Consider the following 22,356-nt stretch of genomic DNA (forward strand, 5'->3'; position numbering starts at 1 on the left):
ATTGAATGCATGTCTTTTTCATTTTTTTAAAGACATTTTGATCTACAGGCTTTTGTTTACATACTTAAAATGTTACCTAAACAAATGTAAATATTGCAAGTCATGCCTATATATGAATTTTATTTTTTTTTTAAATACCTACAAATGTTATATATTTGTAGGGATTTTCATGCATATTTATTTCTGATAGATTCTGACAGCAACTATGCTTGCTTGTATTTTAAACATTACAACATTAAAAATTGGAGTATATGTCTGTGATCCAGCAACAATGTCAATCCGTATTAAGCTTTTTAGATGAAACAGAGCAAATTAATCGCTCTCTCTCTCTCTCTCTCTCTCTCTCTCTCTGACTGAACTCACTGCAGCCGTTGAGTTACAGATTTTAAGACTCAGCGACGGGATTGAAACAAACTGGTCGGCGAGGTTTATTAACGAATCGCCCACTCAGTGAGCTGAAATGCTCTGAAACAGTTCCATCTCTGCGAGGTATCAGTCTCTCCCTGGCTGAGGTCACGGAAGCCGCCTGTACTGTAAACACCACATAAACAAACTCTGTGAAAAGGGTCTTGAACAAAGCTGCTCCGTATCACTGGCTCAGATATTCTACACATTCCGGTAGTGGGCGGATACAGTTGTTCCGGGAACTTGGCCTGCATCGAATATTTCTCTTTTTTTTGGTCACCTTGCATCACAGGCAACTAGTCTGTCATGATTTCAAGACCGACTTTCACCGCCACTGTTTCAGCCTGAGCGTAGGGAAAGTTCTGGGCTCTCGTCTGTAGCCGTTCAGCTGTTAGCGCTGATTTGAGGTGAGTGGTGTGAGAAGCACCGCAGGTTAATGATGGTGGTAAAAGAGTTTCAGATTGGAAAAACGAATGTCGTTGCGAAATAGAAGTGTTTTTGTGGGGATTTTGAGGTCTTTTTATTTGTTCTGTTGTTCTGTTGTGCGTCTGTCTACTGCCTGAGCTAGAAAATGAAAAGTAAACATAGCTGCAACTGTAACTAAAACTGATGGGGACGTGTTATCTATTTTGAGGAGATGTGGTAGTATCGTTATAATTTCTTCTGCTTTGCAGTTTAAATACGTGGACGGGAGGGAGAACCTGGCAGTGGAGAGCTTATAACGTTCTTGCCAAACTCATTACCATTAAACGCTGCTGGACATTAATACTGTTACACATTACAGTCTGACTGGACGTCAGTGCTGTAGGACGTTAGGCATTCTGCATTTCTGACAGGACATTGCCTTTTTTCTTGTTCTTTTGACTAAAAAGTAAAAAAAAGTTGTTCCTCAAAATTTCTGTATAATTCAGTTGATGTAAACAAAGTTATTATTATATAATATAACAGTTTTATTTACTATCCAAAATGACCAGTTTTTATATTTTAAATGTGATGTTAATGACAGTAAAATAGTGGTAAATCTGAAACCTTCCAGAACCCTGCATGTGTTTCTCCATCATGAATGGATTGAAAAAAAAGTTTAAGCCAAAAATAATCACAACTCTGTAGTTGAACAAAGTCTCGGTCATCATATTTATGATCATTTCATCGTAACCAATAGCTTTCTGTGAGGAGACTTTTACGGGCAATAAATGCTCTGGAGATCTGGTTCCTATCACTGCCACTCTAAACAGTGACTCTAATTTTCTCCAGAATAGACAGTTTCACAACAAACCACTGTAAATGACTTTGTTTACATCTTGACGATTTAACTATGCAGAAAATCTGAAAAACGGCTAACGTTATTTGTGCTTGTTTTCATTTCATATGCTTGTATTTTGTTATTCAGCAGATAATATGTCGTGATGACTTACTGCCCAGACAGAGCAGCGCCACTGTGGTCAAGGCCCTTCCACACTCTTAAAGAAGGTCCGACAGTCATGAAAGTTGGTGTGTGACATGTCTTTGTTTACTCTTATAGGAACAAAACATAGAGATGTGCTTCTGTTCTGTACATAGACAGTATATGCCAGTTACTTGATTTTGATTTACAAACTCATCCGCCATCCCACCCGTCTGCAGTGTATTGCTGTAATTGTTTATCTTCTCTTTCTTTTAGCAGAAGTTGTCATTGTTCAACAGCCTAAGTCTGTGTGTGTTCCACAAAACTACCCAGTGACACTAAGTGTTCAGGCAGTAGGCACGGGCCCTTTGAGGTACCAGTGGTTTGATGGTCAACAAAAAGAGGTTTGTATGGCATTTCTTATAATTTGCTTTCAAAAATTCTTGTTTGGCAACATGGTGGATTGACACTCATTTCACTGTTTGGGTCATTGTAGGTGCCTTGTGCCACAGAAAGCAGGCTCCAAGTTTCTCTTAAGAAGTCAGAGAGCTACATATGCAGAGTGAGTGACCTGTACTGCAACTGCATCTTCAGTGATTGGGTCAGAGTGAAGGTGTTAAACCTGCCAGGTACTTTCTCCACATCTCCATATTTGTCCTTAGTGTAGTGTCTGTGCATCCACCACTTTGTTATGGTGCTCATTATTCTAACACCTACAGAGTTATAACATTGTTGTTAGTCAGCACTGCCTAAATAACAAGGCATACTAAAATAGCAATGATTCTTACTGTGTTATTACTACGTCCTCATCATTATATCTGGAGTCTTGTATTTTCCTGCTTAGATGTGTGCCACATTGTTACTCCAAATGGTGCTATTATTAGGTACTTTACTATGTCCTTTTTCAACGTAATAGCTAGAACATGAAAAGCATTTAGTATTAGTACTAGTATTAGTAATGGGGTAACCCCCATTTTACCCAAAATAGTCTTACAGCTCTTTGAAGATTGTACCACATGTTTACTTGATTAATAGGTGACAATTTTCCATGATATAGACCATTTAATACTTAGAACCTAGGGGACTGTAAAATAAAGCATTACCAATATTTTTAATAACTTGGCTTGACTTGATTCTGTTGATCCTTAAGCACAGGTAAACATATCGCTGCTGTTGGAGCAAAACCTTGTATCTCCATTTTTGTCGTTTTTCAGTTTTTGACATAATCTGAAAATGCCTGTTGCCTTTTACATTGTGTGTAAATATTATGATGAATGGTCCAAAAGAAGTGGCCCAAAATGACAGAGAAAAGTGTCTGGTTCTATTGACTCACATTAGAATTAAAGTATGTTTTTTTCTTCTCCTGTAAAGTTACTATTTTGGAGATACAAGGTTTTGTTCTGATAGCAGTGACATGCTATGTATGCTTACATGCTCAATACATGGCAGTATACCTGTCAGTAAAGTTGCTTTGCATTTTCATTGTGTGTTATAGTTGGTGTCCAACCTGGATGGAAAGGAGAACCGTATATCATAGTCCAGCCTACACCACAACAAACTGTACGGCATGGAGACACGATTACCCTCAAGTGTTCAGCTTTCGGTATGCCTTCTCCTCAGTACCAGTGGTACCATAATGGTCATCTCTTACCAAAGGAAAACAAAGAAATAATTGAGGTAAGACTAGACAAAGGCAGAAACACATGGCACTCACAATGCTATTCATGCTGTTTTTTATAGTTAAGTTAGAGCGTGTGAATATTTCCTACCCTATGTAATCACACTCAGAAACCTACTAACATAAGCCCAGTCTGGGTTAATATTTAACCTCTTCTTTGATTTGAAACTGAAGTGATTCATTGTGAGACTGAAAGGCAAACATGGTCCTGTTTTTTAGATAAAAAGTGCAAAAGCTGATCATGTTGGCTCATATCTCTGCTCCGTTTCAAACGTGTTGGAGGAGAGATGGTCAGAGGCGGCTGATGTCGCGTTGGGTAAGAAATGGCAGTTTATTTACTGAGCATTTTGACTTTAACAGATATATTTTTGAAGTACTTTTTGTTTTTGAATATTCTTACAAAGGCATGAAGAAAGTGTTTCGTTAATGCAATCAGAGAGGCAGACCAAAAAACATCCTGTAGGACGTACTACTTTTAAGTTATTGTTTCTAACATGAATCACATTAAACTTAAAATGAAAAGTTTTCTTTACTTGTACAGTGTTAATTACTGGGAAGGTTCCAAACTTGATGAATGCTCCATAAATTGTTCGTGTACACTATCTTCCATGAAATGGGTATTTCCATTTCTGTCTAAAAGGTACTTTCCCCTTTTCTTAAAGACTTGTGCTGTTTGAGCTGTACATTGGCTATACCTAAGCAGTGTAAGCTAGAGTGAAACTAGCTCTCTCAATCAGAGCTTCCCTTTTTTCCCCCTAAGTCTGCCGCATCATGGAACACAAACAAAGCCCTTAGTTTCTTTCCGCTGTGAAGCCATTTTAAAATGGAAGTGAGACATGGGGTTGACACTAAAGCTGAGATCACGTTTGAGCTCTGTTTCGCTGAGTCATGCTTTTGACCTTTTTTTTCTCCTGTTCCACAGCAACCCCTGATAATCTTCCAGCACCCACACTCACAGGTACGTTTAAGAAAAAAAAGGTTGTTTCAGCTCCAGTATAAACTCTCTTTCTCCCTTAAGGCCAGTTTAGTTTAAGTATATTATGGGACTGGGTGAATTCAGTTTCTTACATAATTATAAATATATGTGTATATACACATACCTACATACATACATACATACATAGTCAGCTCCATGTGTATTGGTGATGATAGGTAAAAAAAGTCATGAAGTTTAATTAGCCGAATCTCACACCAAAAAGACAAGACAAAATCTAACCTTTAATTGAAGTAAGAAAACAAAACTCTGGCTTTGGCCGACATCTAGACTGAAAAGTTTCATTGCAAAAAATCCACTGCCAAAATTACAGTGGATTACTGGCTACTAGCTGCATTACTTTCACAGTAATTAACTGCACCATATAAACAGTAAGTGACAGTAAAGTAGCAACTGTATACTGAGACTTCACAATCACCTGAACCACAAGCACACTTACATTAATAAGCTATAATTAAAATACAGTAATCTGTATTTGTAAACTGTATATTTTTCATAACAACTGGAAAAGATACTCATAGCCAGCAATTTATGAGAACATCAACTTTTAAATGTTTAAAATGTTTATAGTGTGTGTGTGTGTGTGTATGATCAAACTTATCATGTTTTGCACTCAAATATGTGTTTTTTTTTCAAATGCAAATACATGTTTAACAGACGTTTTAACTTGCTTATAAGTTAAAGCATGACCACATATATCTGGCAATATCAGTGAACAATAACATTTTTTGTCAACACTTCAGTGTTTTAGCATTTAAACAATAAAAAGAAAATTCAGCATAAACATTAAACAACTTCAAAACACTGAAACCTGAGACATCAGAATAAAAAGTTTGCTTTATTAGCTTAATGCTGTGCTGTATAGCTCAGCGTCAGCCTCACAGTAATTTGCTGTATTAATACAGAAAATATCTTAAGGTGAGTTGACCTCACAATAAATTGATGAATACAGTATTTTTCTGTGAAAAAGTGAGTGTTAAAATTTGTGAAATCCAGCCAATAATTAACAATGCAGCAAAAGCAGGTAGATTTTCATTTGAAATCTTCTGGTATTTGGTGGAGTCTGTGATATCATGTATCCTAACAAGGTTACTGGGGCCTTTGGAGCGAAAAACGGTCCAAAAACATGGATGGTTGGATCTTCCAGCAGGGCATTGATCCAATACAGTCATCCAAATTCACACAATAATGGTTAAATGACCACAGAATGATTAAACTTCCAAGTCCCCTGACCTGAACCCCATTTAAAAAAAAAACCTTTATAGTAGAAGACTCTGACTGCTATGTTGGCAAAGTATTAAATGCAGGGGTGATGATTGTGGTACTTTTTTGTTTTTTAATAAATTTACTTAAAAATACTTTCCTTTGAGATTGATCTAATTAACCATATTAGACATCTTTATGACCTTTTGGAACCCACCATTACCAGTAACTATGGAGCTGAGTGTATGTGCACAGTAAAAACACTGGAACTATGAGCTTATCCAACAATCTTTTGTTTAGCTACAGACAAAGTTGCGCTGCTGATTGGGAACCTAAACTACACCCACCACCCCAGGCTGATGGCCCCCATCATGGATGTCCATGAGCTGGCTAGTCTGTTGCAGCAACTGGGCTTCCGTGTGGTGTCCCTGCTCGACCTCACGTTGCAGGAAATGGAGGCAGCCATTGACAAGTTCCTACAGCTCCTGGACCGTGGAGTCTATGGTGAGTGTCGTGATGTGGCTTGCTGGATCTCCTTGGGCTGAGTCACCTAATTGCATGTGACTGTGATGCAATGTTTCCTGTCAAAATGAAATTCAATGAATGTTTTTGTGTTTAGTGCTGTGTAATGCTTTTCACTTGGATGAATTTATTTGGTTGACCTCACATTTGTGTGCTGTTTGGAAGCCACTTGCTTCTGGCCAAAATCAAACATTTAAGTTCTGGGAAGGCAAGGCTAAAGTAGAGCTAGATGATTATTGTTTTGGTTCTTACCATAACTAATTTAATTAGGCATTGCTAGTAAATGTAAATAGCATTTCACCATAATATCTGGAACAAAGTCTGTTCTTGTTGCAAAGCAGCATTGAATTATTATGACCCAGGTTTTATAACAGTATTGAAAAACACAGCAAACAGCACATAGCACTTTCATTCTATCAGTACTCTGTTAGTATGCCTTGTATATATGATATAATCTATTCTCAGATCATTTGCCTTATATTTTGTCCTTTGCAGTAAATGTGATGTGTCTGGCTAACTGATTTGTATACTTTATCTAGTACATACAGCACTAGTTTTAATTTAAAAACAATTGAAATATGCATGGGGTAAACAAAATAACAAAGAAAAGTATGTACATTCAGTGTGAGTAATACAGAGTTGGGTTGACTTTTGCTCTTCTTGGAGAGCTGCATGTTCTTTTAACAGTTTTTCTTGACAACTGGTTTAAAAACAGAACAGACCTACTATGATGTTTAGTTGGGGCAGGCAGTGTGAACTGAAGTTTCCTGTGAGTTTCTGTAAAATAATAGAAAGTGTTTCACCAGACTGCGTCATGTTGATGCTCTTTAGATCAGGGATGTTCGGTCTTAGTCGCAAAGGGACAGCATGGTTGCAGGTTTTCAACAAACTAGAAGTAAACATGGCATCTTTGTTCAGTTGTTTAAAGATCAGTTAAACAAGTAGGATTAGGCGTGTTTCTGCTTGTTTGGAACCACACCAGATTAGATATCCCTGCCATAGATATTTCCAAATTCTGCTTTCAGACAGGCAAAAGTAAGCTACCTTCTGTCAAAATAAGTACTAGTAAAGGTTCTATGTTTGTGGTGCATCGGCTCCAGGTGATACTGTTGTTTTGACATTGAGGTTACACATTTATAGCACTGGTTTTGACTGCAATCATTTTGCAACGAGCCACTCTGGCAAAGCTGCCAAAAATATGAGCTTGTGAAACTAAAATGGTGAACAGTTTTGGTTAACACAGGGTTAGGATGGTCATTTTGAGGTTGTGCTTTCCTGCTTTAGCACATCTCTGTTGGTCTAGTTTCATTTTTCAACCACTGTTCTTCTTTCTTAAGACAACATGTCCTTGTTTGAAACTTGTTGTCAAAATAATGACATACAGTACTGTGCAAAAGTCTTAGGTACCTAAGCAAATTGTCATCAGTCATTTTTCTGGGCAGTAAGTGTTTGTCTGCTTGTAAGAACATAAACATTGAATAAAAAATAAAATGAATGTAACCAAACAGCACTGTAATAAACATGAACAAGAGTTTCTTGTTTTTAAAAAAGTAGTTGATATCATAGGAGGTAGTTAGAAGGACAAAGTCTGGTTCCTCATTTCTCATCGACATCCCCAGCCATCACATGTATTTTTAATTAATTCCATCCTCAGCACGCCTGATTGAACTTTAACTTTTGAAATGGTTACATTTTTGCATTAACATACATTCTTATTATATTAGTGTTTTTTATGTTTTTTTTCTAAAATAGCTGTTATGTGTAAATCAAAATTTATTGCCCAGATCAATAGCTTTTTAATTATAATTTTTAAGGCTTTTGCAAAGTACTGTATATTATGGACATTTGGACACTGGATAATTGGAAACTTTTTTTTTCTATTTCTGCCTCTGTGTTTTGTTGGGTATTTCATTTTTCTTTAGACTAGTTGTTTCCAAAGTCAGTCTTGGTGTAGGCTTCACGTATTTTGTGTGAAACCCTGTTTTAGAAATCTATTGTATAAGATGTAAAACTCTCTATATATAATTTAAATGACAACTAGAGTTCCCAAATTATGTAAAAGTGAAAACTGACAAAAATGCAATTTTTTTAAATGACATACTTTCACTCGAGAGTTAAAAATGCACAGCTAACAACATGACATCACGCAGTGCGAGTGTGTGGTCAGGATTTTCCTCACTATTTCCCTCACAACTTTTTGAGTTCAAACTCATTATGTCCTCTAACATTATGTAGGTGGTAATGGAAGATTACTTGCCTGAAATGTTATCTATTTTTAGAACTGAATGTTGCCTCATATGCTAAAACAGGGTCAGTGAGCTCACTGGGACAAATGGATAGAATTCTTAAAAAAAAAGTACCACAAGCACATCATCAAGAAATATGTTCATTGGCTGACTAGGCATCTGGTTCGTGTCTGGTTTGTCCAAATTTAGATCTGATGGGGCGAAAGTCTGACTGTATGAGTGACTTCCTGACTTGCTTGTGTCATGGGTCAGAAAACCGGGTGGTCTGAAGCCACATCTTTTGTTTGAAGGAGCTTCTGAGAAAATGTGTGGTGCAGTGTGGACCTGATAAAAAATGACAGGATGAGGTTTGGGTGAAAAGCACGCTGCATCTGAAGACTGATCTTTTCAGAGCTTTTAGCCAAAGATGTGCAGATCCACAGTAGAAGCTGTTTTGATGCTGCTTAGATATGTAGAGTATACTTCCATTTTTCTTCACTTAGAGACAGAAAGAGATGTGTTCTCTGTTAATGAGAGAGGTTTGAATACACAGTACCTATAGTAGGAAATGAGAAATGTGTTGAGAGAGTTGTTAGTCACGTGGGTATGAATCATTTGACCTGTTCATCATACTCTAGGCCTATTTATGAATGGGTGGGATGGTCGTGTTTAGCACTATGGAGAATTCTTTCTCTTTTTTTTCTTTTGATGTTTACTTTGTTATCTTACCAATAGCTTCCATTCTCAACTGATTGCAGTCCCATTCACAGTTGTCAGGGAGCCCCAAATGGTCCGTATTTTTGCTTTATCCATAAGAACTGAAAGCTGGGATCAAGCAAAAATGTGGACCATCAGGGAGGCCCCTGAGAACCGGTTTGAGAACCACTGCTCTGTTGTACAGCACCAACCAATTTGGTAGTGTGAAAGCAGCGTATTGCTCTCAATTTAGTCTCTTCCTTCCTGACAACTTTGCAAGTTGGTTCACACTACTGAAACACTCAAAGAACTTCTGCTTTTTCTCTGATTGAAAATATCCCCTAGATAAGCCATTCTTCCTCTCTTCGATTTCAGCCGTGTTTTATTATGCTGGACACGGGTATGAACACCTGGGCAGGAACTACCTCGTGGCCATCGATGCTCCGCGGCCCTACCGCACTGTGAACTGCGTGTGTGTGCAGAGAGTCATGTGCAAGATGCAGGAGAGACAAGCACAACTCAATGTCATTCTGCTGGACACCTGCAGAAAATGGTAGGCCTAAAGCAACCGTTAAACACTATAAAGGTCCAGGGAAATGAGCAAGCATGATATGACATATATAAGCTTTTGCAATCATCTGACTCACTGTAAACGACCCCCATAAGACTAAATGTTGAATACAGCCATCCAAAAATGTGTTGAGATTAGATTAGATTTGGTCTCCTCATTTTATTAGGAAAGAAAATAAAGGGGTGGCATCTAAATCAAGTACCTCTACCCTGTAGGTACCCTACTCGGTTAAAATCCACATCAGTAAAACATATTACATTAATACAGTTCTTACCAAACATAAGTTAACAAAAATATGTGGAACTGATTTGAATCAGGTGAAGTCATAGCAAATCACTGATTTTTTCAGTGCAGTGTGTTTAGAGGTTTTCTCAGCACACATGTCTAAGTGACAGAGCAGAATGTGAGTCATAAACAGTGAGACAGTCATAAAAACACTTTTATCCCTTTAAACCACAAGAGAGTGTTTGGGATACATATTTAATATTTGCAATTCACTATCAATTGAAACCAACACTGTTTCCTGGATAGCATTCATTGTTTGTACACTTCTGTCAATTGTAGGAGCCTATGAACAGTTCATTGTACAAACTTCAGAAGAGTCACCTGCAGGGGTCTTCCAAAGAGTCAGTTGTAGGCACTTCTGAAGAGTCGATTGTAGGGACTTCTGAAGAGTGAATTGCAGAGACTTCCTAAGAATCAGTTCTTGACTTCTGAAGAGTCATTGTAGGGCCTCTAAAGGCACTAATTTGATGAATTTAACTTGTTTGGAACAAGCCTACCAATTGGCTACTGCTTTTAAAGGACTTAGATTTATAAGCAATGGCAATTGTATAATTACACAAATGTGCAATGTCTGGTTTGCAGATATCAGATTTTGCTTGTGAGGAATTTGTCTTCTGACTTTAAGAGTATTCAAACAGAATCTTTTTGTGTCATTTCAGGTACAAACAGAGTGGCCCCGCTTCTGAAATAAACCCTCTGGCCCCTTTAGGGAACACAGTGTACGGATATGCCACGTGAGTATATTTTAACTCCTTCATTGAGGCCACAAAACTAAAATATGTAATAAAAGTGCACTCACTAAAAGTGCCTTGTACTATTTAGGACTGAGGATGCTGAGGCTTTTGAGGTCCAGGATGGAGGGAAAAGCACTGGGATCTTCACCAAATACCTGAACAAATATATCCTCCAACCACAGAAGGTCACCCATATCTTGGAGCAGGTCTCTGAGGGTGAGTGTTTGCTCACTTGTGATCGCACCATTTAGGGTGGACAATATGGTGAAAACATAACATCACAATACTTGAAGATATTTGGACAGTCTAAAATCTTCTACAGGAGGAAAATCAAACCGTTGGTAACAATAAAATAAGAAATTTAGAAAATCGCATAATAGTCTGATATCTGATCAATTTCTTGTTTTAATGCAGTTTTAGCAGTTACTGTATACTGATTGCAGTTGTTTACAGGCTATCTGTAGATGGTCCAAGAGAGTGTTCAAGATGACGCCTTTGTAAACTATCTAAAGCGTTCTTTTCATTGTTGTTTATGTAGCAACATACACTGTGACTGAAAAGCACTCCACTAGAATGTGCAACGTGCTTCACATTTTTTAATGGAGTGTTTAAGTTGAAAACCAAATAACTTATCAACCATCTTTTGCGTTCTCTCTGATCATTGTCTTGTGTTTAGCCTATTAAGTGCATTAACCCACGCTCCCTAGGAATCACGGCCTGCTAGTTTTTAAGCACGAGACACAGCTTTGCTCACATTTCAAGGGGCATTGTCTGAATGGCTCCTAAATCTGCCTTCTTTATGATACATGCAGGTGTTTAGTGTTATAGAAATACTGACTAAGATGACACCATGATAATTGGCAAATTTTAGGAGATCTCCAGTTCTGTTCTGTCAGCTAACAGATGCCTGTGTTGGCTAGCACTCACGCGCTGAGTGACTGGGGGAGAGGGAGGGCTATCATTTGTAGTCAAACACGCAATTAGTCAGTTTTTTTAAGTATCACGATAACAATAAATATTGTAACATTGCCCAGCCCTACTTGTGACATTTTATCACTTTGCCAACCCCTAGTGTTGAACGCTTTACTCAAAGCTTTGCTTATCAGTTGCAATGTAATTCACCACTAGCGTAGAGACCTCGTAAGTATTTAGATACTGCTCTTTTTACAACTGACTTTACTACAAAGTGTACCAATTCAAATGAACAATTCTTCCAGCTAATGTTCTGTTGGAAGCGCTTTGGAACAGTAGTACAGTGGCACATTATATACTGTCAAGGCCATCTTGGTGAATGTAGACACAAAGGCCCACAGTGGGATCTATTTGTCAGTGCCTCTGATGATAAGAATATTTATACTTACTTTTTACTTGAGCAGGAGCAAGTTGTCATCACCTGTAAGTCAGACACTGACTGACCCCCTTCATGTTTACCACCATGGGACAGTGTAGTTGAGCATGGCTTTTTTGGGTGTAGGTAGAACGCTTGTTTAGTTGTTTGATGGGTCTCTCCGGTAACATGACTTGGCTTTGTGAGAAGGGGCCGCATTAGCATGTGACCTCATTCTCTGGGAATTCACACAGACGCATTGCCCAGGTGGTGGGAAACCCGAGAACGTGGCCCCCTCCACCCCCCTGGCCCCCACTGGCCCACTGAGTAACATGCTTGTTGCTCAGGCTTCTCTCTCTGCTGCTGCCCACTGTGTGTTGACTGTCCTCACAAGGGATCGTAATCCTGCTCGGCTTAACGCACTAAGTCGCAGCTACAGAAGAGGATATGTGATGAGGTGTAACTCGCTGTGCTGAACCCACAATGCATGGCAACCATTCAGAAATGTTTGAGCCCCCCTCTATTTTGTACTACATGTACTGACGGTTGAAAATAACTTAACGTCTAGATGTGTTAGTACTTGAACTCCACTGGTAACTAAAAGTTTCAGTGTTGTGACTTTTTGCTTACTTTCCCCTGTTGAATCTCTTCCTGTCATCTTTGCAAGTTGATTTGATCATCCAAAGAGCTTCGGTTTTTTCACTGATTGAATATAATCTCTTGATCAGATACATATGTGGTAAATATGTGATGTGTATATGAGGAATATTTTGTGCACTTCACCCCAACATGTTTTTTTTTAGAACTAATTATTACATTATGGTCTTAATCGCAGTTATTTGAGATGTCATATTGTGTCATATTGTGAAGCAGGATGTAAAATTAACGTGTTTCTATCAGTTGGGTTGAGACAAATAAAGAAAGCGATGAGATGTTTCATTTAATAGGCTACTATAACACATTTACAGGATAGCTAGGGCTGAACAATTTGGGGAAGATATATAATTGTACCCAATAATGTGATTTAAATGTGATTATTGTGTATAAATTATGCTCCAGGCCTTTTTCAGCAAGAAGACCAGCACATTCATTTCTTTGGAGAATTGTAAATTGAGATTTTGATATAAAATTGATTAATCATTCAGCCCTAAGGGTAGTGTGGAGTAATGTTTGTTTCTTTGTTAGTTAGGAAGCCAATGCTAATGCTTGCATGTATCATATTTTCACACTTTCAAGAGAAATATAAGTTTTGCTTGACTCTACCATGATTCTGTGTGATAGTAGGCATTTGTGTGTGTGTGTGTATGTGTGTGTGTGTGTGTGTGTGTGTGTGTGAGTGTGAGTGTGTGTGTGTGTGAGTGTGTGAGGGAGCGTGAGCGCACATGCACACAACAGTGCTGTGTACCATTTCATGCCTGTGCAATCCACCCTGCTAGACAAACCAGCATAGACCATGTAATATGCTGATCTCCAGCAAACCAGCATATGTTGTGCTTTGAATGCTGATTTGTTGGTCAGCAGCAAAGGAAGTTAATACGCTGATCACCAACAAAACCAGCGTATCACTGCTGTCGGAACAAAACCTCGTTTCTGTTTTCTTTGGGTATTTTTTGTCATTTTTCAGTTTTTGACACAATTTGATAATGCCAGTTGCCCTTTACATTGAAAGTAAATTATGCTGGTCTTTTTCTTTCTCCTGTGAAGTTATTATTTCTGAGATACAAGGTTTTGTTCTGACAGCAGTGATATGTTGTGTTTTAGATGCTGGTTTGCTGGTCAACCAGCATGATTAAGCAGGTTGACCAGCTAAACCACCACCAGACCAGCACCAGACTAGCATAAACCAGCACAGACCAGCATGGAATTCATGGTGGACTGTGCTGTTTTTCCAGCCGGGTAGAACCCTAGTGTGGATTAGATTATGTCACATGTTGCTGAAATTATTTTTGGAGCGCAGGAGCACTTTTTCATTCTCTGGACTCTTTCTGACAGGTTAATCTAGTAGGGAACTGACCGGTAGCTTCTTTTTTCAGATCTGGGTAAAGACCAGCTGGTGTGTGGCAGGCAGGTGGTAGAGATTAAACACACACTGAAGGAACCACGAGCCCTCACTGATCCAGTGGGGACAGCCGGGCACACCATGGAGCTCCGCTTGCGAGATGCCTGCTGGAGACAGGCTAATGGTGAGTTCCAGAACCATCTCCCATTACAGAGCTCTCAATCTCTGGCTTCTTTAAGCATCATTGATTGGTCAGCGTTTAAGGAAGTGTTTCAGTACATTCAGTACATAAGTACATTCTGTGAATTTGGAGCAGCAAAGTAGTGAGCTGGCCACTTCATCGCCTATAAAACTGAGCACAGGGCTTAGAGCTGGGCTGTTCTCTTCAAATGAATATATTTAATGAAACAGAGAATTGCCTTTAAATGTTTAAGGGCTTAAAATCACATTGGATGAATCTGTTTAGTTTTTATACATGGCTTGGTTGTGGAAAACTTTCTGTAAATATCTAGAGGTGCTACAAGTGTCAGTGGTGTCAGTGTGTTAGTTTTAAAAAATCTTTGATCTTTACTAGTTGTCTTCACTAAACAGATGTTGTTATACAGACAGTGGGAGTTACAATAGCTGTTTTTAACCATTTTTTTCAGAGACCACCCTTTCATTTTTTTAATTTCCAGTCAAAAAAGCCATTAAATACTTATTTATTTTTCAGCATCAAGAAAAAACAAAGAAAGAAGAAAACAAATATTTAACAGAAAATTACACAAAAGCCTTAATAGCTAAATTTATCATCAGATGTTTATAAGCCCGGGATTATAAACTAAACTAAACAGGTCATATGATACAGAGAACAGGTGCTAAACATAAGTGTTCAGGTGATTGTGAACAGTGATTGGATGAATGAGGAAGATTCTGGGAAATGGAGTTTTGGTGGTGTTCCGCAAATATTTTTCTTTTCTGTCTATTTCTTTTTCTCTATAACAGCTTCTTGACAGCTACACATCCTTTCAGACCCATGGTGTTTAGTTCCTCCCACAGTGGAAGGATGGACAGAAACACTTTTCTCAGATGTTTATCAAGAGTGGAGCTTAATTCTCTCGATCTCTCACAGATGAAAGCTTTATGTGCTGTTTGTCTGATGGTTTTAATAGCCTACCAGGTCTTGCACATTTTTCCTATATCCTTTAATATCTTTAAGATAGAGAGAATAATAAAAAAAAGTCCAGGAAACAGGATTATCTCTTTCTCCCGAAAAATGAATAATTTAACTGCCATTTTGACTGGAAATTAAACAAACAACAGGTAGTTTCTGACTCATATACTGCTATGTGCGTATATACTTACATGTATACAGAATCAAGTACAAGAAGAGAAATAGGGTTTTATGAAGATGATACAGTACATTAATGTTCAGGAAAGTGCAAAGACAGGTAATGTTGTGCAGGTGAAATAAGGCCAATTTAAAGAGAGTTGAGATTTGAGATATAAGGGAAAGGTTTCTAACAACCTGAGTGGCTTTAACGCTCAGATTTAGATGTTTGAAAAAGTCATAAGATTTGAATTTAATTGGAGGTCAGCTGTCTTCATTTCTTCTTCACAGAATCTGTATGCATGAAAAGAGTCTGTTGGCCAGTCAGATTTGAACCATATGAACCAATCACAGTGCCCATCTAAACAGTATTACATCATCTCTGGTGCTTTGCTTTCAGATTTTCCTTGTCCTGTTAATAAAAATGCCACCACTCATATACAAAACATGATGAAAATGGATGGAAAGCTAATTTTTTTTAAATACTTTCTACCCCAAACTGCAGTGAAGTGTTCAGGATTTTCCATGTCAAACTATTATTTCAGTGTCTTAGTGTACTTTAGTCATTAGCGTGACCACTGACACTCCTACACAGAGCTGTTGAACGCTCACTGCCTTGTGACGAGGTTGTAAAAGTTACAGTCCGCAGCTACTTCCTCTCAACAGTGTGGAGGCCTGGGTTGTGGTGCGTGACTCATTGCGAGAGCGCTGTGGAAAAGAGCTTCATGAATGAGGCATCTGTTCATTTTAGGGAAACAAAAGGTGTTGTCACATGGCCGACAGAGTTGAATTTCGTTTTTCACTGGCCTTTGTGACATCTTTCCCTTTTTTTGTTTCCACTCCTAGAGTGGTAAGCTGTTGTTGCTCGAAGACAAAGCATGAACACAAAGTGAGAGGTTTAGTAAAGGAAATGAGGAACTCCTATTTGAATTCTCCAACTTCACATTACTAGTGTACTAAGAAGCTGTAAATAAAGATGAATCTGACCAGAATGATGAGCAGCAGAAGACTGTAAAATGACTGAGAAAGCTGTATAACATTGAGAATTAAGTTATAATAAAGTGAATTCATCATATTTCAGGAGTGGAGACCAAATCTTAAGGCAGATAACTTGACAAATAATTCACGTAAATAGGTATATTATTTGTCATTTAATAACTTCTTATTCAGAGAATTTGTGAAATATTGAATTAAACAAATACAGTTAAGCAAATAGTTTATAATATTAAATCCCCATTATAGAAGTTACTATAAATAAAATGACAAATTATTAATATGGTAAGTAATTTCAAACTTTTGAACAGCAGTATACATACGTCTTTATATTACATGGTCATAATGTAACTCCAGCCACAGGTTATGCACATTATTGTCTTCAAATGCATTTGCATTACATAAGAAAATCATGTCTGACACTGGCATTTTTCCATGTTACTAGCAGTTGAAATAACTGAGTAACGATTAATGTGTGGTGCTTACTCTTGACAGTTCTGCCAGGCCGGAAGCTTCTGGACTTTCCGTGTGGGGTTCAGGTGGAGCTCAGCTTCTCAGCCCTGTTTTCCAACATCTTGCTCGTGTTTGGAACGGTCAGGAACTCTGGCCCGACGGTTCAGGACTGCACTGTGGACCTCTGCAGTGAACCAGTGAGTTTCAGCCTTTCTGAAGAAAGTGTTTGAGAATGAGTCTGCTGTTGGTTACACTGGCAGAAAGGCACTGTAATATGCATGAAGATATTATTTTAAAGACAGCATTTCTAAATCCTGCTAATGGGCACCCATTAATTTCAACTTTTCGCTAATCCAGCTCATGAAGGGCTGATAAGCAGGTGATGAGGGGTGTTGTAGCAGGGAATAGTTGAAACTGGTCCCCAGAACTGATTCAAGGTGATGGAGTCACTCAACCTCAGTGTTTCCCTGTAAGGGTGATGTTTCAAATGGAAGTTAGTAGTTTGAGCCAAACAGAGTTTGGAACAAGGTGCGGCTTGGCATTTTCCACTTGCATATGGTGCCCAGAAGCACTCAGATTCCGCTTCACTCGTTCCAGCTGGAAGTATGTGACCTCTAGAGTACGCTGTGAATGATCTAGCATCAGCTACATGCGTCAAGGCTGCTGAAGTGTTCTTTCAAACCTGCAGAAACTACAGAGCCTACAGAAGAAAATACGAATTTACTGACCTCTAGTGGTGAAAAGGATGTAATGCCTTTTATGAATGACAGTTCATCATGTAGTATTTGTGCTCTAAATTAGTAGTGCCCAAAATTTTATGACAGTATAATTACATTTTCTGAATGTTTTGGTATATACAATTATATCTATGTTTCACAAATAAAACCAATTTTAATCTAATTTTGTATGTTAACAGTGGTTTATTAGTCTGGAATGTCCCTTCACCTTTGAATGAGTACCATATTTAATAACCAAAGTAAATCTGAAATATTTTTATTCTGAACTGAACAATATACAGATAAAGCTATGTCAATATTACTTTTTAACCCAGACCACACACTGGCCTCTCTGGGCTTGACAAAAGCAGTGCTAAATGTTGTTTTATGTCCAAAGTTTTATGAGGCTGAAGTTAGTCTCTTATTCACCAGCTTCCTCTTTGAATTCTCTGTGCCACTTTAAATGAAGTTTCATTCTGGCACCTGTAGGGGTGGTGATCAAGGGACATCTGTGTTTCCATTTTCACTTGAAATGTGACTGGAACATGCGTGCCATTCAGGCTAATGTTAGTGTGTTTTGCACATTTGTATGCTGTGTTATCTGTGCTTATTTTCTGGAATACTGCTATAAAGGTTATGACAAAACCCATAACTGAGGATGAACCAGTAAAGAACTACCTGAGTCAACCCGAAATTAAATACAAAGTCAGTTCATCAGAGATTTAGTTCATAAGTGTGTATGTTTTGCTGTAATGGAATGCTGCTGCTCTTCCAGATGTCTTTTGTTAATTAAGGCTCTATTTTAGTAATTTTGCTAAACAAGCAGGAGGTTTTAGTTATAAATGGTCTATCACAAGATCACCTGATCAGAGTTCTTTACACTGACCGTAGTTATTTCCAAATATGTTTATATGTATGTGTTCATTTATATATGTGCATGTCTCTGTCACAACAAACAGCATGTGGATTGGGTGCCTTTCCATCTGTGGGTTGAGGCAAAAACATCTAAATAAAGGAAAACAGAAAATGAATTATTAAGACACATAGTGTCTTAGGAAAGCTACAAAAGTTCTAATGTATGACTTAAGAGGTCTGCATTGAGTAATGTTTGTTTATTTGAGCTGGAGCTGTTTCTGTGAGTGGAGACAGAACAGCTAGGAAGTGAGATAGCTAATCAGCCATACATGTAAATGAAATTGGCCATTTTAGGTTTGTACTTTGATCGCTGCATGCAATGAACAAATACAGACGACCACATTAGTGGCAGTTAATCATCAGTAATATTTCATAGTTGTGGCAGGCCTAGCCAGTTGGGCGTTGACCTAAAACTAGTGATACCAAAGAACAATGAATGTAGACTTATTATTGTTGTATATTTATTTCTCTCTCTCTCTCTCTGTCTTTTTACAAACTGCATGTCAGTGTCAGAGACCTCATTTTGTCTTGTAACCCTGTCTATAGGTGATGGAGGACATTTTCTCAGGGCCTGGGAGGTCAGATGAAATGCATTCCCTACTGCTGAGCAAAGGTGACAATCCTGACTGCAGTCTGAGACTGTGCTGCCTTCAAAGGCTCGAGGTACATTTTCTATACTTTCTAAGGGTTTTTAAAGATACACTAAGTAAGACTGAAGTGTTGTAGGGCTGGTCTGAACAGCATTGTACAGGATTTGAATACTTGGTGATATTTCTGAACAAGTACTCAAATACTTGTTCTCAAAATCACCCTGTTTATTAGACATCTGTCAGAAGTGATACGCGTTCATTTTGGAAGCATGGTGGTACTCAGATAAGGATCACTATATTTACAGATTTAAGATGATTCATCAAACTTGCCTCAATGTTAAATCAGTCTAGTATTGCAAACTTTGCGATGAATGTTTTTCTTATTGTTTGATCATTTAAAATGCGCCCTCATTTTTTTTTCTGAGGCCTCTTTGCTGTTTTAGCTTGGTTTTAGCTTGGAAAGCAGTGCAGTTTGTTGCGCTATATCTGAAGACCTTTGCTGATGGCATAAAAAAGATTTTAAAAAAAGGGCTTCCACATACTAAATAGTGACCCGAATACAAATGTAACAAACAAGTACTTGAGTATTCTAAAATCTAAAAAAATAGCCAGCCCTTATTTTTGCATGTGTAATGTGGTTTGCAGGTTTCACTAGCCTCTATAGAAGACTGTACTTCACCTCTCTCCACTGTATTGCATTAAATAATAATGTTATGAAGAAAATATTACTCACTGAATATATACTCACTGTTAAGGTTAACTAAATAAACCATTTTGTGCAGTGATAGAATTTTATCTTTCTGTACTGTAACTCAAGCTAGAATATAATTTCCTGCTGGGGGCTCAAACCCATCATTTCATTTGTTACATAGTTGAATGCTTCAAAAGGCTTTATGGAGTTGATAATATAAATCATTTATTATTTGTGGTAAAAACCAAGCAAAACAAACTACATCCCAGAATTAACTCAATTTGTTTATTTACATTTCTAATGACTAGAGATCACTGGTGATCAAGGTAGAGTTGCACTACACCCACCGGGACAGGAAGCTGCGGCTGACCGAATGCAGAGAGGTGGACATTGGCCGGCCTCTGATAGCCTCCTGTAGGTTCAGCCATAGAAGGCCAGCGGACAGAAGACAGGAAGCCATGCAGCACACTGTGGGCCACAAGTCCAACACCAGACGGTCTTCGCATCATCCTGCTCACCATGCACGACCTTCAACTCGCAAGGCAGAGAACGTCTACCAGATCTCAGCCAGTGCAGCGTCCGTTAGCACCAATGAACCAGAGGAAAACGACGAAAATGACTTGCATGAATTCACTGTGTGATATTACACCAATTGTCCTGTGCAGTGAGTAGAGCTCCATCATTGTGGAGTTGTTAGGGGAAGTACTGGAGCACCACATCACAATACATAATACATTCTATAAAGGTTATTCTGTGTAAAGGTTCTAGTGTTCTTCGACCTAAAGTCTGATGTATCTATCATATTGTCGATTGCAGCAGTCAGTGATTTTGATGCATTTGCCTGTATTTGGAATAGAAATGAAAACCTGTTTACTCGTGACTCTTATAATAGAAGCTTTTGGGCTGTTGGTGAATTCTGTAAATGTTTGAAATAAGTGACAATAGAACACAAATTGAAACTACACACTACACTACACTTCACTACACCGTTCAGCACAGATCATAAGACAGATGTGAGAGAATGTCTGACCAAAGCTGTTCTAACAAAGTTTTCAACCACTTTTCAAACACTGGAGCAACAGAGTACAAGTGCAGTTCTGGTCACTTACTACATTCTACTTTCTGATTTTCTGATGTCTGTAGCGATCAGGCAGGATCCTGTGAAAACTCCACCCACATCACTATGTGGATATTCCCTCTGGAAATAAGTACAGATTTACAGTGTAAACTTTATACTTTTGACTGAAGAATTAATGTGAACGTTCTTTAAAATGTGATACTCAAAATATTTACTGATGGAATTGATTAACTGCCTAATGGCTCCTATTATAAGTCCATTTGGAGTGAACAGTTTTCAGTACTTTTCAGTCATAAATATAGGTAAACACGTCAAAATGACTGTCTGCGGTAATCGCCATGCATTACAGATATTGCAGATGGAGATAAGGTTGATTATTCATTTAAAACACGTTCATTGACAGAATCCACACATTACAGAAAACTGATACTTTCAAATATGCATTTATTAAAGTGCAGATTATTAAAAGTACAGTAACAAACAGATGCATTCCTGTATTTTCTCCACTGCTTTGATGGCACTGATATGATTATTTTGATTGTTTAAGCATGATTGGATGTGTGTGTAGATGTGTGTTCAGGAGGGGTTTGAATGGTATCTGGACTGTCCTGCTGGAAAGGAGTTCTCAGTAAAACAAATGTAAATGTACTGTTTTTACTTGTTCCTAATCATTTGTAATATCTAATTGTCGTGTGATCGTATCTTTTGTTGTTTTGACCTGGATGATTGATTTGTATAATAAAAGTGATTTCTAGTGATCTTATGGTTATGATTATAAGGTTATCACATTTTTTGTAAATTAGGCCCTAAATTCACAGACTGGGGCTACGATAAAACTAGTAAATTAATTTAACATCTTTGTTGTGAATTTTAGCAAGGCTAAAACATCCTACGATGTTACTGTAAGAAGAAGTAAGGAATGTTTTTTTTTTTTTTTGCAAGAAACAAGGTGATAAATATGAAAAAGGGAGCTGAAACAGTTGTACATAGATGCAGACACACACATGGAACGTACACATACACAGTTGTGGTGTTTGTAATGGGGGTAAGGGGGTAAGCGTGCAAAAGTCACAAATTTTACACTCCAAAATGCAGTACAGCTTAATTAGGACTTCTCCATGAAAAGAGTGTCTTACAGGCAGAACACGTGAAGGCGCAGCCAGACAGGGTTAAAGTTAACCTGAAATCAAAAAAGACCAGTTCTGTTTTTGTGGAGCCCCTAAGGTGACATGGTGATTATTTTTTTAATAAGGTGTGGCAACAATTCATATATTGAGGCCACAAATAACTATATTGAGGCCATGAATTAATATATGGAAGCCATGAGTTATGAGAAACTTGTGGCCTCAATATGGTTTGTGGCCACGCCTTATTAAAGGCCATGCAGACTTTTTTTTCAATCTGTAATATATAAACATTTCAGCAATTTTATTTATTTCAATTAACTTCTATTCTTTCCCCCAAAAACGACACTGAAAGGAGTGTTTTGTGTTTTCTTTTTTCTCCGTTGCCTTTTACCATTCTGCTGTGTGGGCGTGGTCCCTCGCGGGTTGATTCACAGTCTCTGCGTCAAACGTAACCGCATGGA

At 38.1% G+C, this 22,356-nt stretch overlaps 1 protein-coding gene across 6 annotated transcripts; it reads left to right on the plus strand.

The window, feature by feature from the left end:
* Positions 1–386: 386 nt before the first annotated feature.
* On the plus strand, positions 387–21,537 carry malt3 (MALT paracaspase 3). Of its 6 annotated transcripts, none has more exons than XM_036561732.1 (15): positions 387–812; positions 1,796–1,875; positions 2,066–2,193; positions 2,286–2,418; positions 3,285–3,466; positions 3,687–3,783; positions 4,390–4,425; positions 5,965–6,168; positions 9,483–9,660; positions 10,623–10,697; positions 10,786–10,913; positions 14,058–14,207; positions 16,821–16,975; positions 18,956–19,072; positions 19,999–20,331. In XM_036561732.1, the coding sequence occupies exons 2-15, from the start codon at positions 1,812–1,814 to the stop codon at positions 20,329–20,331; spliced, it is 1,980 nt and encodes a 659-aa protein (XP_036417625.1). In that variant the 5' UTR covers positions 387–812; positions 1,796–1,811. The 6 variants fall into 6 exon arrangements, with proteins under 6 accessions (XP_036417625.1, XP_036417626.1, XP_036417622.1 ...); XM_036561733.1 differs by having other exon boundaries at positions 2,069–2,193; XM_036561729.1 differs by having other exon boundaries at positions 1,799–1,896.
* The last annotated feature ends 819 nt before the right edge of the window (positions 21,538–22,356 follow it).

This window comes from Colossoma macropomum, unplaced genomic scaffold (genome assembly GCF_904425465.1).
Source record: "Colossoma macropomum unplaced genomic scaffold, Colossoma_macropomum, whole genome shotgun sequence".
Lineage (NCBI taxonomy): Eukaryota > Metazoa > Chordata > Actinopteri > Characiformes > Serrasalmidae > Colossoma > Colossoma macropomum.